Source organism: Carassius auratus, chromosome 3 (genome assembly GCF_003368295.1).
Source record: "Carassius auratus strain Wakin chromosome 3, ASM336829v1, whole genome shotgun sequence".
In the NCBI taxonomy this organism is placed as follows: domain Eukaryota; kingdom Metazoa; phylum Chordata; class Actinopteri; order Cypriniformes; family Cyprinidae; genus Carassius; species Carassius auratus.
The window spans coordinates 2,237,625-2,261,892 of NC_039245.1; the positions used below are offsets into that span (position 1 = coordinate 2,237,625).

General features: G+C 37.6%; 1 protein-coding gene across 3 annotated transcripts; it reads right to left on the reverse strand.

The window, feature by feature from the left end:
• On the reverse strand, window positions 1-23,669 carry LOC113043077 (rho GDP-dissociation inhibitor 2-like). Of its 3 annotated transcripts, none has more exons than XM_026202216.1 (6): window positions 23,516-23,669; window positions 12,940-13,116; window positions 8,225-8,308; window positions 2,980-3,056; window positions 2,098-2,161; window positions 1-1,799 (listed from the first exon to the last, which is right to left on the reverse strand). In XM_026202216.1, exons 2-6 carry the CDS (start codon window positions 13,109-13,111, stop codon window positions 1,594-1,596), a joined length of 603 nt encoding a protein of 200 aa, XP_026058001.1. In that variant the 5' UTR covers window positions 13,112-13,116; window positions 23,516-23,669; the 3' UTR covers window positions 1-1,593. The 3 variants fall into 3 exon arrangements, with proteins under 3 accessions (XP_026058001.1, XP_026058009.1, XP_026057991.1); XM_026202224.1 differs by lacking the exon at window positions 23,516-23,669 and adding an exon at window positions 23,416-23,492; XM_026202206.1 differs by lacking the exon at window positions 23,516-23,669 and adding an exon at window positions 19,479-19,725.
• Window positions 23,670-24,268: the final 599 nt, after the last annotated feature.

Genomic DNA, 24,268 nt, shown 5'->3' on the forward strand with positions numbered 1-24,268 from the left:
TAAGGATAGGCCAAACTTTATTAAAAATACAAGATGAAAGGTTTAACAATTTTGACAGATTTTTGTTTTAGTCAGTCAGCTGAAAAATGCCCTGATTAAATCTCCCTTTACTGCTTACTGCTGCCCCATTACATCACAAAGAACCCCCTAATTAACATGTTTTCAAAAGCAGCATCATGCAATACAGACCACAAGCAGACTAATGATGACATCCAATTATGAATTTGAGAAAATATACATCATGTGATATATTTTGACATATTGTAAGGATTTAATTTGATCACATCCATCTTATATTTTGAATATGGAATCACAGCGTTATCAAAAATGACAATTCACAAAAAAAGCTTTCAGTTAACATTTTGCGTGCTTTCTCATATTTGTCTTCCAATTGCTGACTAGCACTTAGCATTCAGCATTTGTCTCTCATAAAGGCATTACATAATGCACATGCCAGTTAAAACATTTCCCCTGGCATTTATTAACTTTATTATTATTATTATTATTATTTTTATTCTGTAGAAAGAGTGAAACCCAATCATTTCCACAGAGTATTTTGAATATTCTGCAATATTATCTAATATTTTCAAATATGATAGGGTAGTAGGGAATTATTCAAGAGAAATCAAGATATTCTTGTGTCAGATAATAAAATCAGCGATGGAGATGGAAGTGTCAGGTAAAAGTATCAGCAGGCATATAAACAATAAATGCATTTATTTTGGAATGTCGAACAAATTAAAATGAATCAGAGACAATCTAATATGAAAGCTAGATGGAAGACAGTTACAGACACCTGAACAGAGATGAACAGCGTTTCAGGGAATGAGGAGGGTGCATGACTATGGGCTCCACTGATGGTTTCCAGCTGAAAAGACCAGCAATATCACCAGCAAACGTTGCATTTTAGAAGCTGATGTTCCAGTCAGGACTAACCAGCAAGAAAATTCAACCAGAACTGTTTGCAGGTGAACAGCCAGACAACTTCATACTGGTTAAAAGTTGATCTTTTCTACAGGGGTTTAATGCTCAGAAATACCTTCTTTTTTTCTCTCTTTTTTTTTTGACAAGCAACACTTAGTACAAACCACATCCTACACATGTATTTATCAGGTAACAGCAGGCTGATTACATCATCAACAATACAAGAAAGTAGCCATTGCAGACACGATGGCTTCACATTCAAGCATGCACTGATCTGGTCACGGGCTCAATAAAGAACTCTAAATGCAATGCAAGAATACAGACGTTGTAATATTTACATTTACAGTATACACTAAAACCTGAGCGTACAGGCATGAGGGATTTCGTTTGTTGGTTACACCGTCGTTACATCTATTACAAAGTACTAAGTCGCCTCTAATACCCTGCCAGTCACTGTATGTCCTCACCCGTTGATTACATCATACACGTAGGCATATCTTCATAATTTGTCATGTTTTTTTTTTTTTTATACGACTAATTGTTATTTAATCATTTGCAAAGCCAGCTCCAGCTGCACATCTACCTAGCCTATGTCTCGGTTTTAAACATCTGTGATAAATTGGGTATGTTGCTATGCACCTGGGAGAGAGAGACCGAGGAAGAACCTCTTTACTCTGCACTGTCCCAGTCTTTTTTGATCTGCAGGTTCCACTCCCACGACAGATGGTCTGTCTTGTCGTCGTCTGTGAAGTAGGATTTGATGTGGTAGGTTCCCCGAACGATCATGCCCTTCGGAGCCTCCTCCACCGGGGTGAGAAACTCATGCTCCTCGGCTCTCGGACCGTAGCTGCCTACCATGTACACCGACTTGTCCACTACAGGTAAAGACAAATCAATGAGTCAAATTCGTAAAAAACAATCAATCAAAATCTGTCAATATGGTCATTGAGATTATTGACTGATTCTTTTATTTTATATTACTAAATAACCTGAGGATTTGGCATTGAGGACGTGTTTATCAGATGGTACTTTAAAATGGCATTGCAAGATGCTGATTTAGATCATGCACATGAAAACAGTGCATGTATGTATAAAGATTTCAAATGCACCCTTGATTCAAGCACTCGCAGTGCCAATGCCAGCATTTAAATTCAGGACTACAGCTGCTCTTACCTCTGAGTCCTTTCCTGTAGGTCAGATGCACATATTTCAGTCCAGACACGATGTCCCTGTTGACCTAACGGGAACAGGTTGGATGAATTAGAATAAATATTAGAATAAATATCATTAATTTAACATGTCAATTTCATTCTCCGGACATTCAACATGTTGTAGCACGGAGTCACCAGCAGAGGTCCTGTTAGATCCTTTAGGAATTCACTCTCATTAACCATGCATTGAAATAAAGATATTGCCTATTTGAGTATATTTGAACGTGAATTATAAAGGTCTTTTATCCTCTGTATAAAGGTCCATCTTTCCTGATGGTTCATGAGATATTGAAAGATATCGTTGGAGTTGCTTGATCCAAAAGGGATTTTGTGAATAATTGTATTTTGCAGGAACATGATCTGGCATGACTCACAGTAAAGTAAAGTGATTTTAGATGCCAATTTAATTAAATGTTCTTGAGAAGACCGTTACGAAATACAAAAACATTTCAACATTAACCCTGTAAGCAAAAAAAAAAAAAACCACAAACCCATTTTGTGCTTAGATTGTACCCCGATATTTAATGTGGTATTATTATTCTTAGGATATTTTAGCCTGGGAAAGAGTGTCAGTGTGTATTTCTGTAAGCTCTACATAGTGCAGGATTGGTCAAGACAGGAAATTAACAATCTATCCACTTCTAGCCATGCATTTCATATCTTTCAACACATGTGCTCTAAGCATGCAGAAGCTTGGGATAAAACTTGCCCTTTTTAAACAAGATCTCATAATGACATAGATTTTAAGATAAAAATACACTACAGCATTTTTAGGCCGCAATATAAAGGAATAACCTGCACACTGTTTTATGACAATTTTGTGTTCAAAAATCCGATTTTTCACCTTGAAGTGGATTTTCACCCTGTAGTCCACTCCCTCCTTCATGGTGAAGTTCTTCTTCTTCAAAGCATCGAGGTCACCTATGTAAACAAAAATAAACAAAAAATGTTTTTTTGCATCAGCCAGAGTGAAATTAATTGCAATTTAACATGGTTATAATCACATTTTAAAGCCATGCAGCCGAACTCAATGTCAGAATTGTAATTGTGAGCCTCTTTTGTTACAGGTCGCATCCTTCTGCTTGTAGTTCAATGCAAAGAGCTTCCTTACAAAAGTGCAACTGCTGCGTTATCAATTTATCCCTCGAATCTGCCCTAAGTGCTTTGTAATGGATACTGAAAGAGACGGGAGGACTGAGAAATCAGAGATTGATACAATGAACAACATCAATGATGATTTGTGGGCTATTCACATGATGCCAAATGCCAGACTGTGTTCATTAGTGTCCTGTGCTCCACATCTCAACATTAATACTAGTTCCAGACTGGAGAGGCTTCATCCTCTTATAGAGCTGGATCTCAGCTTGGAGATCCTCCATCTTGAAGTCGAACCTTTGCACGTGCCCATATGCAATGTCAATATTAACATAACAGAAGCAGCGTCCAGGCCTCTCAAAACCATTTTTACATCACAAAGATGAAATCCCTTATCTGTAATTGACTAAATCTAGCTCTGATAATCACTGTAATGAAATAATCCTGATTGGACAAGAGCATTAGTCTGTGTATGCATCAGTGAGCATTGAATCGTGGCGTGTGTGATCTCCTTACAACATGTTGATTAGCTCCACTTACTGTACTGTCTGTCCATATCACACACACATCCACGCACACATTTTTTGGGATAGGTTTGGGATCAGTAAGTCTTTTTTAGTTTTAACTTTTTTTAAGAAGTCTTATGCTCACCAAGTCTATGTATTTGATCAAAAATAAAAATATGAAGTATTAATGACATTTAAAATAACGGTTTTTATTTGAATATATTTTAAAATGTATTTCATTCCGGTAATGGCAAAGCTGAATTTTATGCAGCCATTACTGATTCTAATATGTTGAATTTGTGCTCAAGAACTATTTCTTCTTATTATCATATTTGATTTGCTGCTTAATTTTTTTTTTCTTTTTTTAACGAACAAAGTTTATTTGAACAACATTTGTTAAAACACACACACACACACACACACATATATATTGTCTTTAGTCTCAATTTTAATCAATTGAATACATCTTTATTGAATAGAAGTATTACTTTCTTCCAAAAAATTACTGACCGCTAACATTTGAAATGCAATATGTGTATTTCTCAAAAGACTATTTTCACAAGTATTTTCTTCTCTTTAATTTGCAAACAATCGTAACTGTGAGTGAGAAGGTTGATGAGGGAGATATGTGTTCATTCCCTCCATGAGCTTAAAGATTCAGGGGTGTTGGTTATGAACACAGTTTGCTGAAGTTGTAGTTGGTACGGCGTTTGTATGACTCCCACACAGCAGTGAGAGAGCATAGATGGAGATGGATAATAAGAAAGATCCCAGTGGAGGCTCTAGCAGTCTGGAGGAGCTGCAATCTGTCGGGGTGAGAATGTGAGTGCCCCGTTCCACCCTCACTCCCACTGCTGCAGCGATCAACACAGACACCTCATCACCATCAACATAACTCACTAAATCTCGCTTTACTAAAAGATCTGTTTCCTGCATTGCCAAGAAAGGCAAAAAAAAAAAACTTTTCTGAATTTCTACATCAGTCTTTTCACATTCATATATATGTGACGGTAAATTTAATTGTAACTGCCAAATAGCTTATTAATATATATTTGCACATTCATGAGAAGACTCAAAATGTAATAAAGCAGCCCAAATAAAGAGCCAACAGGGTTAAAGTAATAGTTCACCTAAAAATTACAATTGGCTTATAATTTACAGAGCAGATTTGCAGAAATTTCACTTATACACCAGTGGATCCTCTGCAGTGAATGGGTGCCGTCAGAAAGAGAGTCCAAACATTTACATTACATTTACATTTAATCATTTAGCAGACGCTTTTATCCAAAGCGACTTACAAACAGATAAAAACATACCAAATAATCCACACAACTCTAGATTATCAATTAACATCCTGTGAAGCTGTATGTTTGTAATAAACAAATACATCAAGATATTTTTAATTTCAAAACCATTGCTGTTGGTTAAGATATACCCATAATATTGCTTTTTATTTTGAAAAACGTGATGTGAGATGACAACAGGGGATGGGCTTTTTCTAGAGAAGGGTTTTTATGGATTCTGATTTGTATTGTGGCCAGAAGCAACATTTTAAAGTTAAAACTACTTAATGATGGATTTGTTTCTTTCAAACTTTTTGCTTTACAAGTCCTGGGCATTTTTTGAGGATTACTGTGATGTTTTTAGCAGCTGTTTTGACTTTCATTCTGACGGCACCCATTCACTGTAGAAGATCCGATGGAGAGCAAGTGACAATGCAAAATTTCTCCAAATCGGTTTCAATGAAGAAACAAACTCATCCACTTTTGGATAACCTGAGGGTGAATACATTTTCAACAAATTTAAATTTGTAGGGTGAACTATTCCTTTAAGAGTGCATCCTCTGTGCTTTATTCAGAAGGGATGTGACAAACACTGTAAAATATTCAAGTGCTCAGATGCGGACTCGCTGTTCGGATTCAATTAAGAGCACTGTGATAAGGTCTGGCTTCCTGCTGCTCTAATCTGAACGTCAGCAGAGCAGAACTTCTGCTGTCATGCTGAGTGCTGCTCAAGCCTGGGGTGCAGTCAGGTTCTGCTCCCCACCTTCATCCACCACTAGCTGTCACAGTCTTTTTCCTCCACCCCAGCCACATCCATCAATAACTCAGTCTGGTTAGTGTGTTCCATCCCAGTGGACATCCCACCGTGAGGTGCCACGTTCAGCTGTCACTTACACCAGGACTCTGGCACATCTGCATTCCTGCAGATTCTTGCACAGTGAAAAGTGTATATATATGTATGGATTGAGGTTATTTTAAAGTTGTAGCACAGAATTCTAATGCAAATAGCTGTGTCTTCAAAAAAAAATTAATATACAGTACACTACCATTCAAAATTCTGGGATAATGCATTTTTATGCTTTTGAAGTAACTGTCTTATATTCACCAAGTATGCATTTATTTAGTCAAAAACAGTAAAACAGTAATATTGGGAAATATCATTAAAAAAAACTTGAAATAACTGTTTTTTATTTTAATATAGTTTAATTAACTCCTTTGATTGCAAAGCTGTATTTTCAGCAGTCATTTCTCCACTCTTCAGTGTCAAATGATCCTTCACAAATCATTCTGATGTGCTGATTTGGTACTTAAGAAACATTGATTATTTATATTATTATTACTGCTGTTGTTGTTGTTATTATTATTAACAATTTCCATAATTTATGAATATGCTGTGACAAAATATTAATGAAACTAAAAAGAATGATCAATAAAAGAACAATAACTATCAATACCAAAAAACAAACAAAATGTTGTAGATATGTACGATGTCATACATGGTAAGCTAAAATGACCATCTAATCTGCCAGCAGGGTGCCGATAGAGAAAGAAAGTGTGTTTTGTTCCCCTTGTGTCAGGGTAGAGGTAATTTAAGAATAAAAGTTGCTAAACAGGAAGTGCACATACAAAAGCGCTACAATGTAAAAAGGGCAACGCCTTCCTGTACCAACTCAAACAGCAGAGTCACTTCTGGTTTTGTTCAAAAAGAGGAAACGTGCTGGTGCATAGCTATTTTACGCTGTGAATGATGCTTTAGACTTTATATCTTAAACGGTCTTCTAACTTTAAAGCTCTGATTTAAAAAGCCCAGAATCATCCCATCGCCTAGCAACCAGTTGCTCTTTTGCAGCGTTCCCGCTGTTAAAGAGAGGAATACACTGCTGAACGGGCTGAGGGCAAAGCGGAGGGCGGCAGAAGCCTGCTCGGACCATCAAAAGAGCCGACCGTCTCCTCCAGTGTATCGAAGCGGAGCCTGGTTACATACAGCAGTGTACGCTGATTTGTGTTGCAGATCTGATTGCATGATACTGGCTGGCAGTGGAAGGAATGACATCATCCCTCTGAAGCCAGGGGAGGTGAAGCATCAGAACGCAGTGCAGAGCTGCTGAGCCTCTGTCAATAGTGTCAACTAAGCACATGCCCTTCCAGCTCTCCACCAGAAATCTTTGTGTGGACAATAGAGACCGCAGATTCAACCACTTACCTCAACCCACAAGACTATTATCCTACGAATACTAATCATGCAAAGAATGCAAATTGGATGCTATTGATTTGAAATAGGGCTGTCAGTGTCTGTGTTGCTATTGTTAACTAAACCGAACTATTAAAAATTATTTCCTTTTCATTCGAATTCATTATTTGAGTAATACACCTATTAGATGAAAAACTAAAATGAGAAATGATGCCTTGGCAACTAAATGAAATTGTATAAGTTGTAGTAAAATTACTAAAACTAAATTGAAATAAAATTAATTAAAGGTCATAATAGAAATATTTTTAACACCAAAAACTAAAAAACATCGCATAACAAAATTACTGAACTAAGAATGCTACGTTCTAAAATATTAATAAATGCTAAATGGTATAAGTAATACTAAAATAAGTAACACTGGTCAGTGTAGTATAACTTTAGTTAGTAATATAATAGAATACAATAGTTAATAATATAAAAATATTGTGTGCAAAAATAACTAAAAATAATGTATTAAAGTAAAAGAAATACAAAAATCTGATTCAAGGGACTGTCACAGTCAGCATTTGTATATTTGATTAATCTGAATAATTAAGTGTGGCGAGTGGGGCGGGGCCGAGAGGCGTGGGAACGAGGAGTGAGGCCAGGTGTAGTGATTGGAGATGAGCTACACCTGCGCCCCACCGCTAGTATCGAGTCCCACGTAGGAGATGGAAGGATATAAAACTGGAGTGACGACCGTGAAGGACGAGAGAGGACCAGGCCTGGGATATTATTTTATGTGTTTGCTTTTTATTTGTGCGCGTCAGTCGCCGTGAGGGGCTCACGCGCTGTTTTGTTTATCTTTTGAATTATTAAAATTATGTTTTGATTGTGCGCCGGTTCCCGCCTCCTTCTTCCCGATGATTAGGGAGTCTTTATTATTACATTAAGTTAATGATATTTTAAATGGTTCGACAGTCCTCATTTTAAGTGAACCGGATGATGTTGAATAATGGTTCTGGAGAGACTCACCTGTCAGGTCCATGGTGATGGGTCCGGGGGCCTGGTCACACATCAGAGTCAGTCGGGTCACTTGAACATTAGGAATGCTGGGATCTACAATGCAATGAATAAAACAGATGAGAAACAGAGAAGATGTCTCCTCTACATTTATTATTAAACTATGCCTAAACTAGCTGCACTGGGATAAACCCACTTATTCATTAGAGAAGACTTGCTTCCTTTGTGGAAAAAATAAACTAAAATTGTGTGATTCTTCACAGCTGTGACTGAGTTTACTGGGAGTAATATCGTCAGCATGTAGTGCAGCTGCATCTCTCTTAGACCAAGGTGATTTTATGGTTAAATAACAGCTGTTTTTAGCTGTTCAGCTATATAATAACTGTAACAGTAACAGTATTATATACTAGTAGGTTGTTTTTAGTTGGTTGCTTACAGGCAAAATAAATAAATTAAAAAAGCCCACTTTAAACCAGAAAGATTTTCTGAGACATGACTCAAATCTGCAAGGTAAAAACGAAGTCTGATTGTCTGCACAATATAAGTTATCATTCTTGTCAATAGCATTGCAAGTCTGGCTAAGGAAAACACCAGAATCTGCCTATTCTTGCATATCCTGTCTATCCAGCATTACTGGTCCAGTCAATCCTCCAAGCCGATTCGTCCATGCATTCATCACGAGTCTCGGACCAGAGGGGAGACACTTAGACTAGACCAAACTGAGTGAAAATAGGGAGGGGGAAACGGGGCCTTCGTGTGCACCTGCAACATACTGGCCAGTCAGTGTGTAAATAAGACACATTAATCATCTCAGGTATGTGAACATGAACAACATCAATTCAGGTTTGTGAAAAGACAGCTCTCTCCAGCCATACACTTCACACTCATTTCCTTTGTTTTATCTGTCGTCTATATGAAAAGCTGTGCTCCAAAACCAAGTGAGCTGCCTTAATTACTACAGCCAACATAGACGGCCTCCTAATGATCATGGATAGATTAAGAACACTCTACATAAGCATCGCAGGATCACATGACTCATGACTGATAACTGAGCATTTTGTTAAGCTAAATGATCATCGTCTAATGAATAAAAATAGACTTTTAGAAATACTTACAAATATTAGATAAAACAGATTTAAATTGAGTTTTATATTAGCATGTTTCTAAGCTAAGAGAACGATACACAAATTTGCTAAAATTGATTTCAACAGTATGACGTTAGCATGTTGCTAAGCTAACGGGACAATTCTCTAATTACTCATGAAAATACATTTAAAAAAATACACAAATATTGGGTAAAACTGATTTCAATAGAGATCAACTTACCAAAATTAACTTACCAACATTAGCATGTTGGTAAGTTAATGAAAATACTGATTACTCATAAAAATATATACAAATATTGGGTAAAACAGATTTCAACAGTTCAGCATTAGCATATTGCTAAGCTAATGAGATGATACTCTAATCATAAAACTACACAGCAGAAATATTGGTTAAATAAACCATTCAACTATTTTTATCAATGCTTTTAGGAAGAGAACTAAATATTCATGCAGTAGCTATTATTAAATTCATTATTTGCCTGTCTATTATTTTCACTGAACTGGCTGCAACTCATTCTGTTATTGCCTTTTTTACAATGTTGCCTTAGAATTTGGGGGGGGGGGGGTGTATCTTGAAAAGCAGCACAAATAAGTTTCCTATATTTTCAACAGCCTATGAGTCTGGTAAGTGCCAATGTTTCTTTCAAATTCAGCTCAGGAACAGAGCTACAGTGTTTCACTTCCTCAGTTTCTTGTTTTCATAGGATTGCAGCACATTACTGAACCAGATGGGGGCTTCCGGGGTTTACGTGGACACAGAGCTGCTTCGGGTTAGTGACCCTAGCATACTGAACTGTGATAGAGCTGCAGCTGCCACACCCGTTAAAGGTACAGTTCACCCAAAAAAGACAATTCAGTCATTCCAAACCTGTACGCTGTAATTCATTGGAAAATAAAAGGAGAATTTCTGAATCTTTTCCATACAACAATAGTGCATTGTGACTATGTCTGTCAAGCTCCAAAAAAGGACAAAAGAACATTCAAAAAGCACCACAAAAGTGGTTCATATGCTATATTTTAACTCGTCTGAAGGCATACAATGACCATGTGTGATGTAATAAGTGACATTTAAATCTTTGTTTCCCTCCACCAAAGCTCTAACAACTTGAGGGAAGTAACATGAGAGTGAGGGTTTGATGTGTGTACTTCCGTCAAAGACATCCTGCAAAGCACGCTGGGCAGGTGACTAGCTTAAATTAGGCGCTTATCTCCGCTGTTCCACTGAATGATTGTTTCTGCAATGCCAAGAGGGAGCTAGCGGTGTAAAACTGCACATAACAAATTGTTGGACGGGTCTCATTGATGCAGTGTTATTGATGCAGGGTGGGCTGGTTTTAAAAGTGGGAACTACAGTTAATCATTCGCTGATGGCTACAAGTGCTGCTACCCGCTGAAGGCATCACCGCAAAACTGCGCACCGGGGACTGCACACTCCAAACATGACTGATTACTCTGGCACAATCCCGCTATTATATCTGAGGAAATCTTATGGCAAATTAATGGACATTAAGACCAACCTGCTTCATATTTACAGTGTTTTCAGTCCCAGTGAGGGGGTAAACGTTTAGTTTAGCAAAAATTATAAATGAATCATCATTTACTCACCCTAGTGACCTTTATTTTTTCCTCTGAGGAGCACAAAAGGAGATTTTTTAAATAATGTACTGACCATTATCACTTATTAATTAGAAATGTTGCCTTGGTAACGAACCAAAATAAGTACTAGCTGGACATAAACACAAACTAAAAATGAAATTCTAAATTTAACTAAAGATTCATATAAAAAGAAATTACAAAAGCACTTAAAAAACAAAACAAAAAAAACATTAAACCAAAATTTAAATGAACTGATAATCTAAAAGTAAAATTGAATTACATAAAAAACTATGAATAATGCTAAAATAACAGCAGCCTTCTCATGCAGGTTTGGAATGACATGAGGGTGAGTAAATCAAACCCCTAAATCAAACGTTCTAAGCCCCTGTGAGTCAGGAGGAAATTAATCTGCCTTTAACGCCTTAAGCAACACTGTATCAGCAACTATTTCCAGTTAACACCTAAAGGATTTAGAGTGTATACTTGGATGTTCCCTGCGGCAAAAGAAATTAGAATTGCTGGGCTTTGATCATAATATCACAGAAACAATTCTTCATGAAAGGAAACAGAAAAGAAACAAAGCTGTTTCACTCAATAACTGAGCAAGAAATACAATAACTGATCTTATTATTAATACACTGTACAGCAGGACAGAATATCAAACGCAGATTATCCAGCGTAACAGTGAGTGGAATCATAATTCATGTTTCTCTAAACAACAAAGCAGTTCAAAGCCGTGCTCTTCAGACTGAGTGATAATCACCTTCTCATTTATTTGGTGAGTTAAGAGGATATTGTTTGGGGACTTTGAACCAAGACTGGAGTCCCCCGGGGGACCTGAATCATTCTAGACAACAAGAGGAGAAGGGAGAGCTGTCCCTGGAGAGCCGAGCTACAGTTTTAACCATGAAGACGACGCAATCTTCAGAAGATGAGATTCATTGAAACATTCATTATTTGCATACATTTTTAAATATGGGTCAAATGAAAGTGGGATTCTAATAATTTTTTTTTGTTTTGTGAGACTGGGATCCCCTACAAATCTCAAATGCTCACTGGCACACCTCTTTTAAAAAATTTGTAAAACATGTACCGTATTTTTCGGACTATAAGTCGCACCTGAGTATAAGTCGCATCAGTCCAAAAATACGTCATGACGAGGAAAAAAACATATATAAGTCGCACTGGACTATAAGTCGCATTTATTTAGAACCAAGAACCAAGAGAAAACATTACAGTCTACAGCCGCGAGAGGGCGCTCTATGTTTACAGTGTAGACTACAGGAGCACTGAGCAGTATAGAGCGCCCTCTCGTGGCTGGAGACGGTAATGTTTTCTCTTGGTTCATGTCTTTTAGTTAATTTCTCTTGGTTCATGTCAAATTAATTTTGATAAGTCGCACCTGACTAGAAGTCGCAGGACCAGCCAAACTATGAAAAAAAGTGTGACTCATAGTCCGGAAAATACGGTATTTATTCATTTATTTAACAAAAGTCTCTTATGCTCACCAAGGCTACATTTATTTGAAAAACAGCAAATCACTTGAAATATTATTGCAAGTTAAAATAGCAGTTTTCTATTTGAATATATATTCAAATGTAATTTATTCGTGTGACGCAAAGCTGAATTTTCAGCATCATTACTCCAAACAGTGTCACATGATCCTTCAGAAATCATTCTAATTCGAATATGCTGATTTGGTACTAAGAAAACATTTTTTATTATCATCAATGTTGAAAAGAGTTGTGCTGCTTTATATTTTTGTGGGAACCATCATGCATTTTTATTCCAGCATTGCTATATAGAAAATTAACAAATGTATGTGAAATAGAAAACTAACATTACAACTAACTAACTTTACAAATGTCTATACTGTCACTTTTGATCAAATTAACACATTCTTATTTAATAAAAGTATTAATTTCTTAAATGAAATTCTTAAGTGAAATTTACAATGAATAGTGTGCACATTCAGTAGGTGTGTTTCAAAACTATTTCCCTGGTTTTTAGTGAAGGTATACTAACCTGCCACCACAGGGCCAGAACCCAGCAGGGTTTGCTTGTACTTGTTCAGGCTTTCATCATCCTTGTCCAGCTCCTGGATCTCCTGCAGGCTCTTCTGAGCCGGAGCCTGGTAATTCAGATCTGGCTCATCTTCATCCTCAACCACTGGCACTTCTTTATCTTTATCAGCCATTATGCCTGAGAAAAAACGGGGATGAAGGATGTTAGAAAAAAGAAAATAATCTTCATCCATTCCTTCTCAGTATGTTTAAAAGAACATTTATATGCATCTTCACATACAGATCAAGCTTATCACAATTTTACAATTACACAATTTCCTTTTGAAAAGTGACTGTTAAGAGCATTAAATGTCCAGATATTGAACCATTAGTGTAAAAATCTAGTGTGAAATCTATGAGCTGTTAAACTATATGGTTTGTGACGTTCTATGTGATTCTTTCATGGTTCTACAGACGTGCAACGCTCTGATTAAAGACAGACTGAATGTATTTTCTGTTATCTTTCCACCTCTCACACATTGTTTAGCCTTGAAACACAAACCAATTCAGATCTGCTAACACAGTTTAAGACAACAGATTTGCACATTTATCTCTTTTAATATTCAGAATCATTTGTTGTAATCCTCTCGTAGCAGAGCAATACACTCATCTTCGATGCTGATAACTTCTATTCAGCTCATTTGAGAGATGGTTCCTAGCGTAATGGCCACAGTCTGACAATAAATAAAAGAGCAACTGAACCTTCATGTAGTAGCTGTCCCTGTTTAATTATAATATGCCAGTCTGGTTTTAGCCCATCTCTTTAAAGAAATCATTGTTTTTATTAATACACCCACATGTCAGACATTGAAAAATGTGTTTTTTATTGTCACAACCAACACACCACGTTTCAGCCTAACAGCTAATAATTACCGGAGACTATCGCAAATCGGCGAGCAGACAGCTGAGGTATTACTCCTCAGAGAAAAAGAGGAACATGAACAAGAAAGCTGCTCTCCATGCACAGGGCCCGGAACAGGGACAGCAATTTGTCATATGAATTCAGAGAGCTGTATTGTAATGTCCACATAACACCCCAAGAGAAGCAGTCGGGTGTAAGTGTTGCACAGAAATGCAGCGTACAAAATGGGGCCTAAAACTCTTAACCTTCAGAAATTATGAACTGCCAACCTCAGGAGGTCAAACTCAATATTATATGAGCTGTTTTATTTTCTATATAATTTCTGAGTTGTGGAGTTCTTGCAACCCTGTTAGACAAAGTCTGACATCTGTAAATACAGTTTTACTTCTGGATTTGGGCAATTTTGTAATTTTCTATCAACAAACTTTGACTAACAAATACTAAATCAATTATTAAATTAGACAATTTTGGTAATTAAAATATATAGAAAATATGTTTAACTAAAATGTATTGAGTATCATTTTTAAGGTGGGTACAGATATTTGATGGATTTAAAACTAGATATATTTTATCAAAAATATCTTATAGTAAAAAAATGTGCCTCTAATACTTAAAAAAAATAAAAATAAACACTGCACCCCAACGTTTACCAAATGAATGGATTAGCTTCTAAAACATGACATCATCCCTTTCATTAGCCAGGGTGAGAACAAGTGAAGCTCCTTAGAGGATGGATCAGGACAGAAACACCCCCACCCAGGTTTAAATGTTTGTCCTGTCTGGTTTTATGTACCCTGTGTCGATGCTGTCTAGGCCAGATCTGCCTCAGCAGCCATGGAAACATGCGTACATCCTCCTTCCCAATGATTATCAAGAATGATGATGAACATTCTTTACATTATGAAAGGAGAACAAAAACCCTAAGTGCTGTAATGTGAAGGCAAATGCAGTAATGGAAGGACGGGGCTATAAAATCTGATCTGATGGAATCAATAGAAGGTTTTTGAGGGTCACTGTCTAATACGCCATTAGTTTATAAGAGCGATTTTCACTCATACCGTCTAATAAAAATATACACCATCTCCTTTTCTACTGTATAGCAGTAGCTCAAGGACCATGACACTCATATGCTGCTGCTGCTGCTGCTGTATATAAAGACGGGGAGCCAATTTCCTCCAACAAATATGTAGGAAAATATGGGAATGAAATCTGTGTCTCTTCATAATTTGAACCTGCATAAAAAAAAAAAAAAAAACAACACTATCCAGGAAGACAATTTGAGGAAGGACAAGTAGGTCAGATTATGGTTTATGAAGAAGCTGCACACAAGTGCAAAATGCTGTTGAGACATATGGCATACTCCAGCTGCAGAAGACAAATTGAACCAATTAACCTACTAATTAGTGAGAAATAAACAATCTGAATGTATACAGGAGAACATGGTAATGAAGTGTGAGAGGGGAAATCTGGCTATGCATAAATGTGTATTAATCAATAGTCAGCCCTTGTGCAAAATGAAAACACCTGAACTGACTGCAGCATTAACCATAAACTGTATAAAAACATGGACGTAGTGTCTGTGATGTCACCCGAGGTTTTCTGAAGAGCATTTTTGAAGCTCAAAGTAGGCGGAGCCGGCCGTCACCATCTAGGCAGCACGTCACCGCGCATCACTCCCGGATCATCGAAAATGGCCAATAAGGCGAGAGCTGGTTGATGAAACCACACCCACCTAGCACGACGGCAGTGTCAGCAATGGCAATCTACCTGTCACTCAAGAGGCCACGTCCTTAATTATGCAGGACTTTAAGGCTTAATATAATTTAACTGACCAGCCTCTAGTGGCCAGTTGATACAGTTTTAGTCACTTCCTTGTTGGCTTCACCAGAGAGAGCGGGAGGTTGCCGCTTGGCATTAACATTGCAATATTTACTGAAGTGTGGCCATTTTTTTGCACACTGGTGTCCTTTGGACCAATATCCTGTGCATAATAAGGCTATTTAGTTAATTTCCCCTGTGCAATTATAGCTTAAATATTGCTAGAAAAAAAAAATGCACACCAATTAAATATCTCGCACCCCGAACACACAAATCAAATCCCCTGAGCTGAGATTGACTATAAGGAGGCCTGGTCACCATGAATAAATGACTGGACTAATTGGGCTATTTAAAGCATATCCAAGAGCCAATGCCAATATTCTCACTGTAAATTACAAGCAAAATGAACTATGTAGTGAGGGATTGCAGTTAAGGATGATTATAGATGCATTTTCATGGCATTTCAGGGCATGTTTTCTGCATAATGATGATGGCATCTCAAAACTGCGATGCGAGACATATTTATATTGCACATTTAAGCAGTAAACATCACTTTTCTCCTCTGAATGTACACAAGCTAACAGCTAATCGGTTGCAGTTGTTCATAATGTGACTCAAAGAGAAAAAATAGCAAACCACCAGTTGAGAAGCACTGAGACTCGCTCCCATTCTCACAGTGGCCACTAGTAAGAGGTCATTTTTATTATCAAAGAGAAGAATGACAGTAATTACCCTTCCTCAGCTGTGTTAAAGCTTCTTTAATTGGCTTTCCCCACCCCTCCTGGATCAAATTTCTGAGTGAAATACGTGAGGTGCAGCATCTCACGCTTCAAAGGCAGCATGCTTTGGTCCGCTTTGATCAGTAGAAGCAGTTAAATGCCTGGCTACGTTGTGATGGATAGCATGCTGGGTTTTGTCTGATGGCGTTCTGCAGGTTTCAATGCACAGCTAATGAGGTGGAGTGGGAATGAACAAACACCGCTGACAAACTGCAGTCTCTCATACTCAAAACACAACAGCTGTACACCCAAATATTCAGTGGGTTTTCAGCAGATGAATGGATGGCCCTCTAGGGTTTCTAAACACCACACAAACCTTACCCTTTTCAGGCTGAATGTAAGACCCTTGCAAAGGGCAACGAATCCCTAAGGGTGTGCAAATGTCCAAAAACCACAAGAACACTGACTATGTTGTTCACTCATTTATGTGTCAAAGTATGGCATGCCATAGTAAATATTTTTTGTCTGAATATCTTGGCTGAATTTATGGGCACGGTCTGCTCTAAAATGGAAGCCAGCTCAGCAGCTGGTGTAACTGACTTCTCTAAATGCATATTAACACGTTCAACTACTCTGCAACCCTCACAATCCTGCACTTTCACAATTACTGACACCACGCAGCTTCTCTGCTAATCAAACTGAGAGCAAAGCGGAGAGTGATGCATATCAGCAAACAAACACAAACCACAGCAGGTCGGAAACCTGCACAATTCTACGCTTTCACAGACTAAACGCTGCAAAAGGTTTCAGTTGTAAACGTACTGAAAAAGAAAAAGAAAAACGCAGCAGGAATACACATATCCACAAGATGATATCAAAGAAAAATAAGAAGAAATTCAATGAGTAATGCAGGTCCAGAAGAACTCAATATATTTTCTGTTTCTTTTTTTCTTGATTTTGAGAAGGAAAAAAAAATGTGTAGTACATGTAAAAGTTGGGGACTAGGCTAAGTGACATTCAGATCCTCAGGATTGTTAATCAGATTGCTGCTGTCATTTGAGAAACCACAGCTGAACACCTGACAGGATGTAGGGAAGTGAAATGATGCATGTGATCTTCCTTATTCCTACGGCCTTTGCCTTACAGGGTGCACAAACACATCAGCTTTATGAAATCTCTGTTTCTCCTACATGCAGTCTAATTGATTTACTCCTTTAAACACGTGTCAGGTCTATGATGTGCAGCCATCCATCACAGTGCAGAAGCAGCTGAGGCTCATTGAGTCGTGATGCAGCTCTGCCGGGCCACAGGGGGTCTTCGGGTGTCAGCACCTGCAGCCCGGCAGAGAGAGAGCTGAGAAACCAGTTAGTCTCTTGGATCGGTTTCGTGAGCCTTCTTTAACTCAACTGGAATCACCCTGTTTGATTCTGGCTACTCAAATCCAGTTTGGTTTTGGGGACTGAACCACACTGTCTGTATATCCATATACAGTGTTGTCAAAATCCAAAGTATCAATACGAAGGTGTGGTCATATTTCCAATTGATTGGTGAAATTTCAAAAGGGAAATCAGGTAATTCCAAAATCAAGAGATTTGTGCGAGGGCAGAAAATATTGGTCGGGATTTTCACACGATGACCAACAAAAAGCTTCTTGGTTTAACACCTGTGCGAGCAGTGCTTAATACATCATCTTTAAAGTATTGACAATGGATTTGTACACTAATTTCGTTAATGGGACCAAACCTTAAGAAATTCCAGAATAACAGGATTTTAAGCCGATTTCATACAGATTGGAAATGAATCGAGTTTGTAAACTTTGGATTTGATGTGTTGTTTTGCTATTCAGACCACAAAAAGCGAACAGACTTGAGTCAGATACAAGTGATATAGATTTCATGAGTGATCTTGTGACAATTCATAACTACTTTACATTTTCTTAACCTGGAATTCTCATTTGTACAATTTTATACAACCTGCTCATGCCCCATTAAGTTTAGGCTAAGTATAGGTTCATGATTATAGGTTAAAATTACATTTTAAAGTCTAAAAAAATCACACATTTTCATAAGAATTACATCATACAAATTGATACTAAATTACAACTTCCAAAATATTGCTTTCTTGTGAAATCTGGTTGCGATTAGTTAGTTAGCATGGGACTATTTGCCACTATTAGATGCCGTAACTAGATCATCCGGCTGCAAAAATTATTTTGAATATTTAATAACATCATAATATAATGAAACGTATGTTTCCCTGTCCATAGAATTAGTCAGGTAACAGCTCAAAACTGCACACCTGTGCACAACATCACATACTTCCAGGGGGGTCTTGCGTCATCCAAGCAACAGCCATTGAGATAAATGGGAATGTTTATGGAGAAGCCATACTGAATAGAAATCTCAGACAGCAAAACCACACAGAGATATGATCATTTATTCTTCACTTTACACATAAAGACAGCTGTTCGTCTGTCACACTTCATTACTTCCTAGATATCAAAGTGAAACGGAGACACTAAGAGAGTGGAAAATGCCAATAAAGAGATAAATTGGGAGTGAGAAACACTGGATTGGTGTCAGTAGGCAGAAGCTCTGCAGAGTGAAGCCCTGAATGCACAACATCTGTGACATTTAATTACAAGCAAACATGATGATCACACACAAAAAGCAATGTTGTGAGAGCAACAACCGATTGATCAATACATATTGATTATTCCACATTTGCTTGTTGTAGGCTAACTGCATCACATGCCAACAATACAAATGTCTTCATCCACAGAGAAAGTCATCACACAAAATGATCACACATATGACTTTCTACTTGACTTTAAAAAAGTATTTACATTTTTCAGTTGGTTATATGATACATTGCAACTTCTTAATACCATGCATAATAAGCTTCAAACTACTTAAGCTGAAGGTTTAGGGATCGTCTGTTAAATTTGCAGATCATCTCAAGTCTTTTTGTGGAGTTTGAAGAGCATTCCAAATGCACACATTCAAGTTCATTTTGATATATTTAGTTATTTTTTTATATGTATATATATGATTTCAGGTTTCAACATTTTAATCATAAAAGATAACATAAATGCATTCTCACCTCTGTAGCAAACTGTTAACCAGAGCAGCTCAATAAACTGTCCACCAAATTCGCAAACATCCAAGCCCAACATTGTGAGTAAGCTCTTTTACCACAAGGTTTCCCAAAAAAAAATTAAAAATACAAAAAATAAATTACCCCCAAAAAATTCAAGATAGCACACCTGTGGTACAGAAAAAAATGTGTCTAAAACACATTCGAAAAAGAATTCACAGCAGCATCCCTCCTTCCGTCACAAACCAAAAAAACTGAATCACTGGGTGTGGGTTGGCTAGAAAGAGAGAGCGCAGGAGAGAGCGAAGAGAGAGATAGCAGGGAGACAGAACGTAAGAGATGGAGAAAGTAAGGGAGTGCACAAATGCACAAACGATCTGTGTGTAATCCGTGCTGAAAGAACAGCCGTGACTGAAGAGTTGGCAATGAGACAGTAACGTGGGAACAGTATTCCAGTCTGCAGATGCTATTGATTCCACCGGCATGAGAAGCAAACCCTCCGCCTCAGTTCAGCACGCCTCCCAACCCCATCACTCATTAGACAGGAGACTGCGATGATCTCATCCTCTTCCTCACATACATATACATTCACACACAAACACACGGTTCCTTTCCCCCTCCGTTCTCTTTATTCTCTGTTCTATTTCTTCTTCACATTCCCTCTCTCCAGAGACACTTATTATTCTTACCATCCCCCGTTTTCTATCAACTATTATATTTTCCCCTTTTATCTCCCCCTTCTCTCTCTCTCTCTCTCTTCCCTTCTGGGGCAACATGCTGGCTGGACTGTTTTTTCCCCTCTAGTCAAAGATGACTTTCTGTCAGTTTTCAGTTCTCCAGCACGTCGCTCTGTCATCTCTCTCAGGGGTCATCAACCTGTCGGAGGTTACTCTGGGCGTGCCTCTGCATTTCACGTGGCCTTGATGCTCTGCCGTTGGTAGCGTCTTGCTAAGTGGTGCTGCAGTGCATTGCTATACCTTTTTTCAAGAGACTTGTAGGGACCTTTTATGTGTGCCGACCTATTAAAGCATACAGCATTTTGTCTAACGCAAAGCTACAGAACAAACAGCACATGATCTGATGTGTCAACTTGTATGAATACTTATTACAATGAACCAATGTGCCATTGGGGCCATGTGTTACAGTGATTTTTCCAAGTGCAAAGGATGATCTTAGGAATGACACTAAATGAACTGTTGTAAAATCACTGTAGCAAACAGTTTGTGTGGGTTTATTATTATTGGTGAAGTCAGAAAACAGCAATGTGACAAAAGGCGCCAAGGTTAAAAAAAGTTGGATTTAAGGCTCATTCACATCACAAATGACACCTAAAACGATCATGAGAAATAAAGTATTAAAAATCATTTTTTGAGAATAAGGAATTCTACACCACTACTATAATGATAACGAAACACAGTTGGAGTCACACTCAAAACTAATATTTTTTTCCATCTGATTAACAATAAATACTTTGACAACCATACATAATCCACACTACTTTAAATAAATCAAGCATTTAATGCTGCAGACGACAAAACTGCATGTGCTTATAACAAACTGAACATTACAATGCATCGATGTTGATGCTAATATAGTTATTGTACAGTCTCAGCTTCAGATGTCAATCCATTTTATAAATTAGGTTCACTTTGCACAAATGCAACATACATGTACTTATAAAAATCATAATCATAGAACATGCTCAGAAGGTTAAGGGCTAGGTTATGCGCACAGCCAAAGAAAAGTAGACATGTGCAGATCAACTTTGTCAGTGGAGCAGACGAAGGGGGATGAGAGACTGAAGTGCCATAGCAAAAGCAAAAATATACTGCATCCATCTAGAAAACTACAGCATTTAACCCCCAAAAGACATTTTAAAATTCCAGAATTTTAGTTGAATTCACACATTTAAACAATGACAAAGAGAACCAGCAATAAAACAGCTCTTATAATTAATATAATTCAATGAGAAACTTTGCAACTGTTTAGATTCTTTCCAACTGTTTAGGCTTCACACTGTAGTCGACTAGCACGATATGACTTGAGGGTTGTTCACATCAAGTGTCTCTGAAAAGGAATACACAACAGATCTATCAAACTACACTAAGCTGAGATCCCAAGTCTGCTGCTATCTGAGCAGCCGGTGATTCTCAATAACTGCCTCTGCAACACATCAAAAAACTTCTTGAGGTGCTGCCTCAACTTACTAGGAGAAAAAAAAACGCTGAAACGACTAATCAAGAGGTCATGCAAGCATACAGAATAAGATCTCTCTGCTTAAGATCTGCATGACTGGAAACTGTTGCACAAACAGGAAGTAGCATGAGTAGACTTTCTCATTTCAACCACAGTTGGTGTAGATCAGTGGCACGCTCTAAGCAATATCCTGAATGTGCTCACAAATTGGGTCTGGAAGTCAAATAAATTTAAACAACCATAGACACAGAAGCACGCTGGCGTAGTACTGAACAGTTCTGCTTGAGGCTTGTTCTGAATCTAGCAGCTCTGTTCCTCTCCGGAAGTTCTGCTCAAGGCTAGGCCTGAACGACAAACACCCCAAGAAGGAAGTGAAAGGGCTGTCTTGATCAATAGACAGATCGTGTTTATCAAAGTATGCCAGGTAATACACATCATCTTGTTTATTTGTGTGGAAAAACAGGGTTAGCTCTTCATATATAATGAAAAGTGCTAAAAAAGAAAAAAAAGAAAACCTAAAGAGATTTCATTGCTACAAAAATCATTTCCACACTACCTTCTATAGGCTATTTATCAGCTCTGTGATGCACCATAACGTATGTCGTCTACTGCACTCATTATAAGTATGAGACTAAAAAGCACTGTGAGAATTTTCCATTCCATTTACACCCCCCTAAACCATGTCAGTGCAAACTGAGCTTTCAGGAAATAAACACATCATATCTGAATTCTCTAGAGGCTGCAGTAAAATAGCAACAGACATTCTCGAGCTGATGAAAGTATTCCAGTTTGGCTATAAAGACACTAAACAACACCATATATAGCACTGGCTATGTGAAGTATGTGTAAAAGATTTTTTAGAGAGAAGACACTGTGAGTCAGACTAAACTGCTACTGAATGATAAGACAAAGCATTGAATGAAGTCAGAGCACACTAGCACTAGAGACCAGAGAACATGGATTCACCAGCACTTCATTATCCATGCACAAGTAAAGATTATTCATATTTTAATATTCAAATCAAATGCCAAAAAAATACATTTATGACCATTTAACTGCAAATATTTTATTATTTTAATTTATTTTATTTTGTTTAATGCTCACAGCTTTTTGGAATACTTGGTCATAATTGGTCAATTGCAACTTTCAGCACTCAAATGTTTCTGAATAATAACTAATGTTTTAGGTCCATGCACTGCAGCATAAGAAATAGGATAATGTACAGCCAATTGCTCATAATTCCATTTTTTGTGATAATATTAGAATGTCTGTACATTATCCCTCAAACACCAATGTGAATTTGCTCATTCTGCTCAATTTTAACTGCATTTGTTCATTCACGCTTATAGAGTGATAAAGGATGTCAGTGCCTGTAGTGTCACAGAAGCCAGTCAGAACAGGATCTCAGTTCAGTCTTTTCGTTACAAGAGGATGTGGTTGCCAATGACCTTACCAAAAAAGTACATTAAACGTGAGATGATGGGTCTTATACTGCATGTGTGGCAGTTCATTAATTAAATTATCATCAGAGTCAGATATTCAGCCTATATTTAACTGTGTGAATTGAAATCTTGTGAATAAAGCAGGAAAATCTAAAAGTTTCTCAAAACCTCTAACTCAGTGATCCCATTTGAGAAAGGCAATCGTAAAATGAAAATAAAAATAATAAAGATCGCATTTCCTTACATTCTTAAAAAAAAATGGACGGCGTTAAAATATAATCAGCGTGCATTTTTGTATTGTTTACCTCGATGCGTCACTTCTTTCCCGCGAAACGAGCCGTTTCTAACACTGCAAACAAAGTTAGAGAGTTTGTAAAGTGATAAAGTAAAGTAAAAGTGTCTTACCGCCTAGTCTCGTCTTGCAGAAATGTAGAGGCGGATGTTCAAGAGTGTTTCAGATCATGTGTGTACCAGGAAATCAAGTTTACCAATCACATCGCTTCAACGCCTCACGCGAACACACAGCTGCTCAGGCGACCACCAGCCAGTAGTCTACTTCAGATTGTTTCACGGTTTTGTAAATATTGTCATTTATGTTTGTAGTTACTTGCAAATGAGTGTCACATTATTATTAATGGTAAAATTATATATATATTTATTTATTTATTTATTTATAGGCTAACAGAGTTTAAGTAACACCGAACAGCCATGAGTAAATGAGACAGTAATCTCTGCTCTCACACGTGTGCTGCAAAGCAAACAACTGCAACGTTAGCATCGTCAATCTGATATTGTGTAATCAAACACATCAGTCAAACTTTAATGTTCTAATGATGTTTCTAATGAAACTAATGATGTTCATTATGGAATGCCTGGCTGCATATAAACGCTTATTAGCCTAAACTGAAGAAAGAGCGATCAGTGTGAGTGCAGCCCTGTGCTTTCTCCACATTCCAGTGTGCAGCAGTGTCTCAGCAGCACTATCAATGAGCTCCTAAACATGCCTTCTGCACAGACTCATCTGCTTCAACATATGACACAATCTTTGTCTCAACATGTCTGTAAATTCCTCGGCGTGCTTCTCGACGTTTCTTATGTAAATCAATGCCTGCTGCAAAAAGCTGCTCTCTTTCACTTGGTCTAGAAACGTGCTTCAAA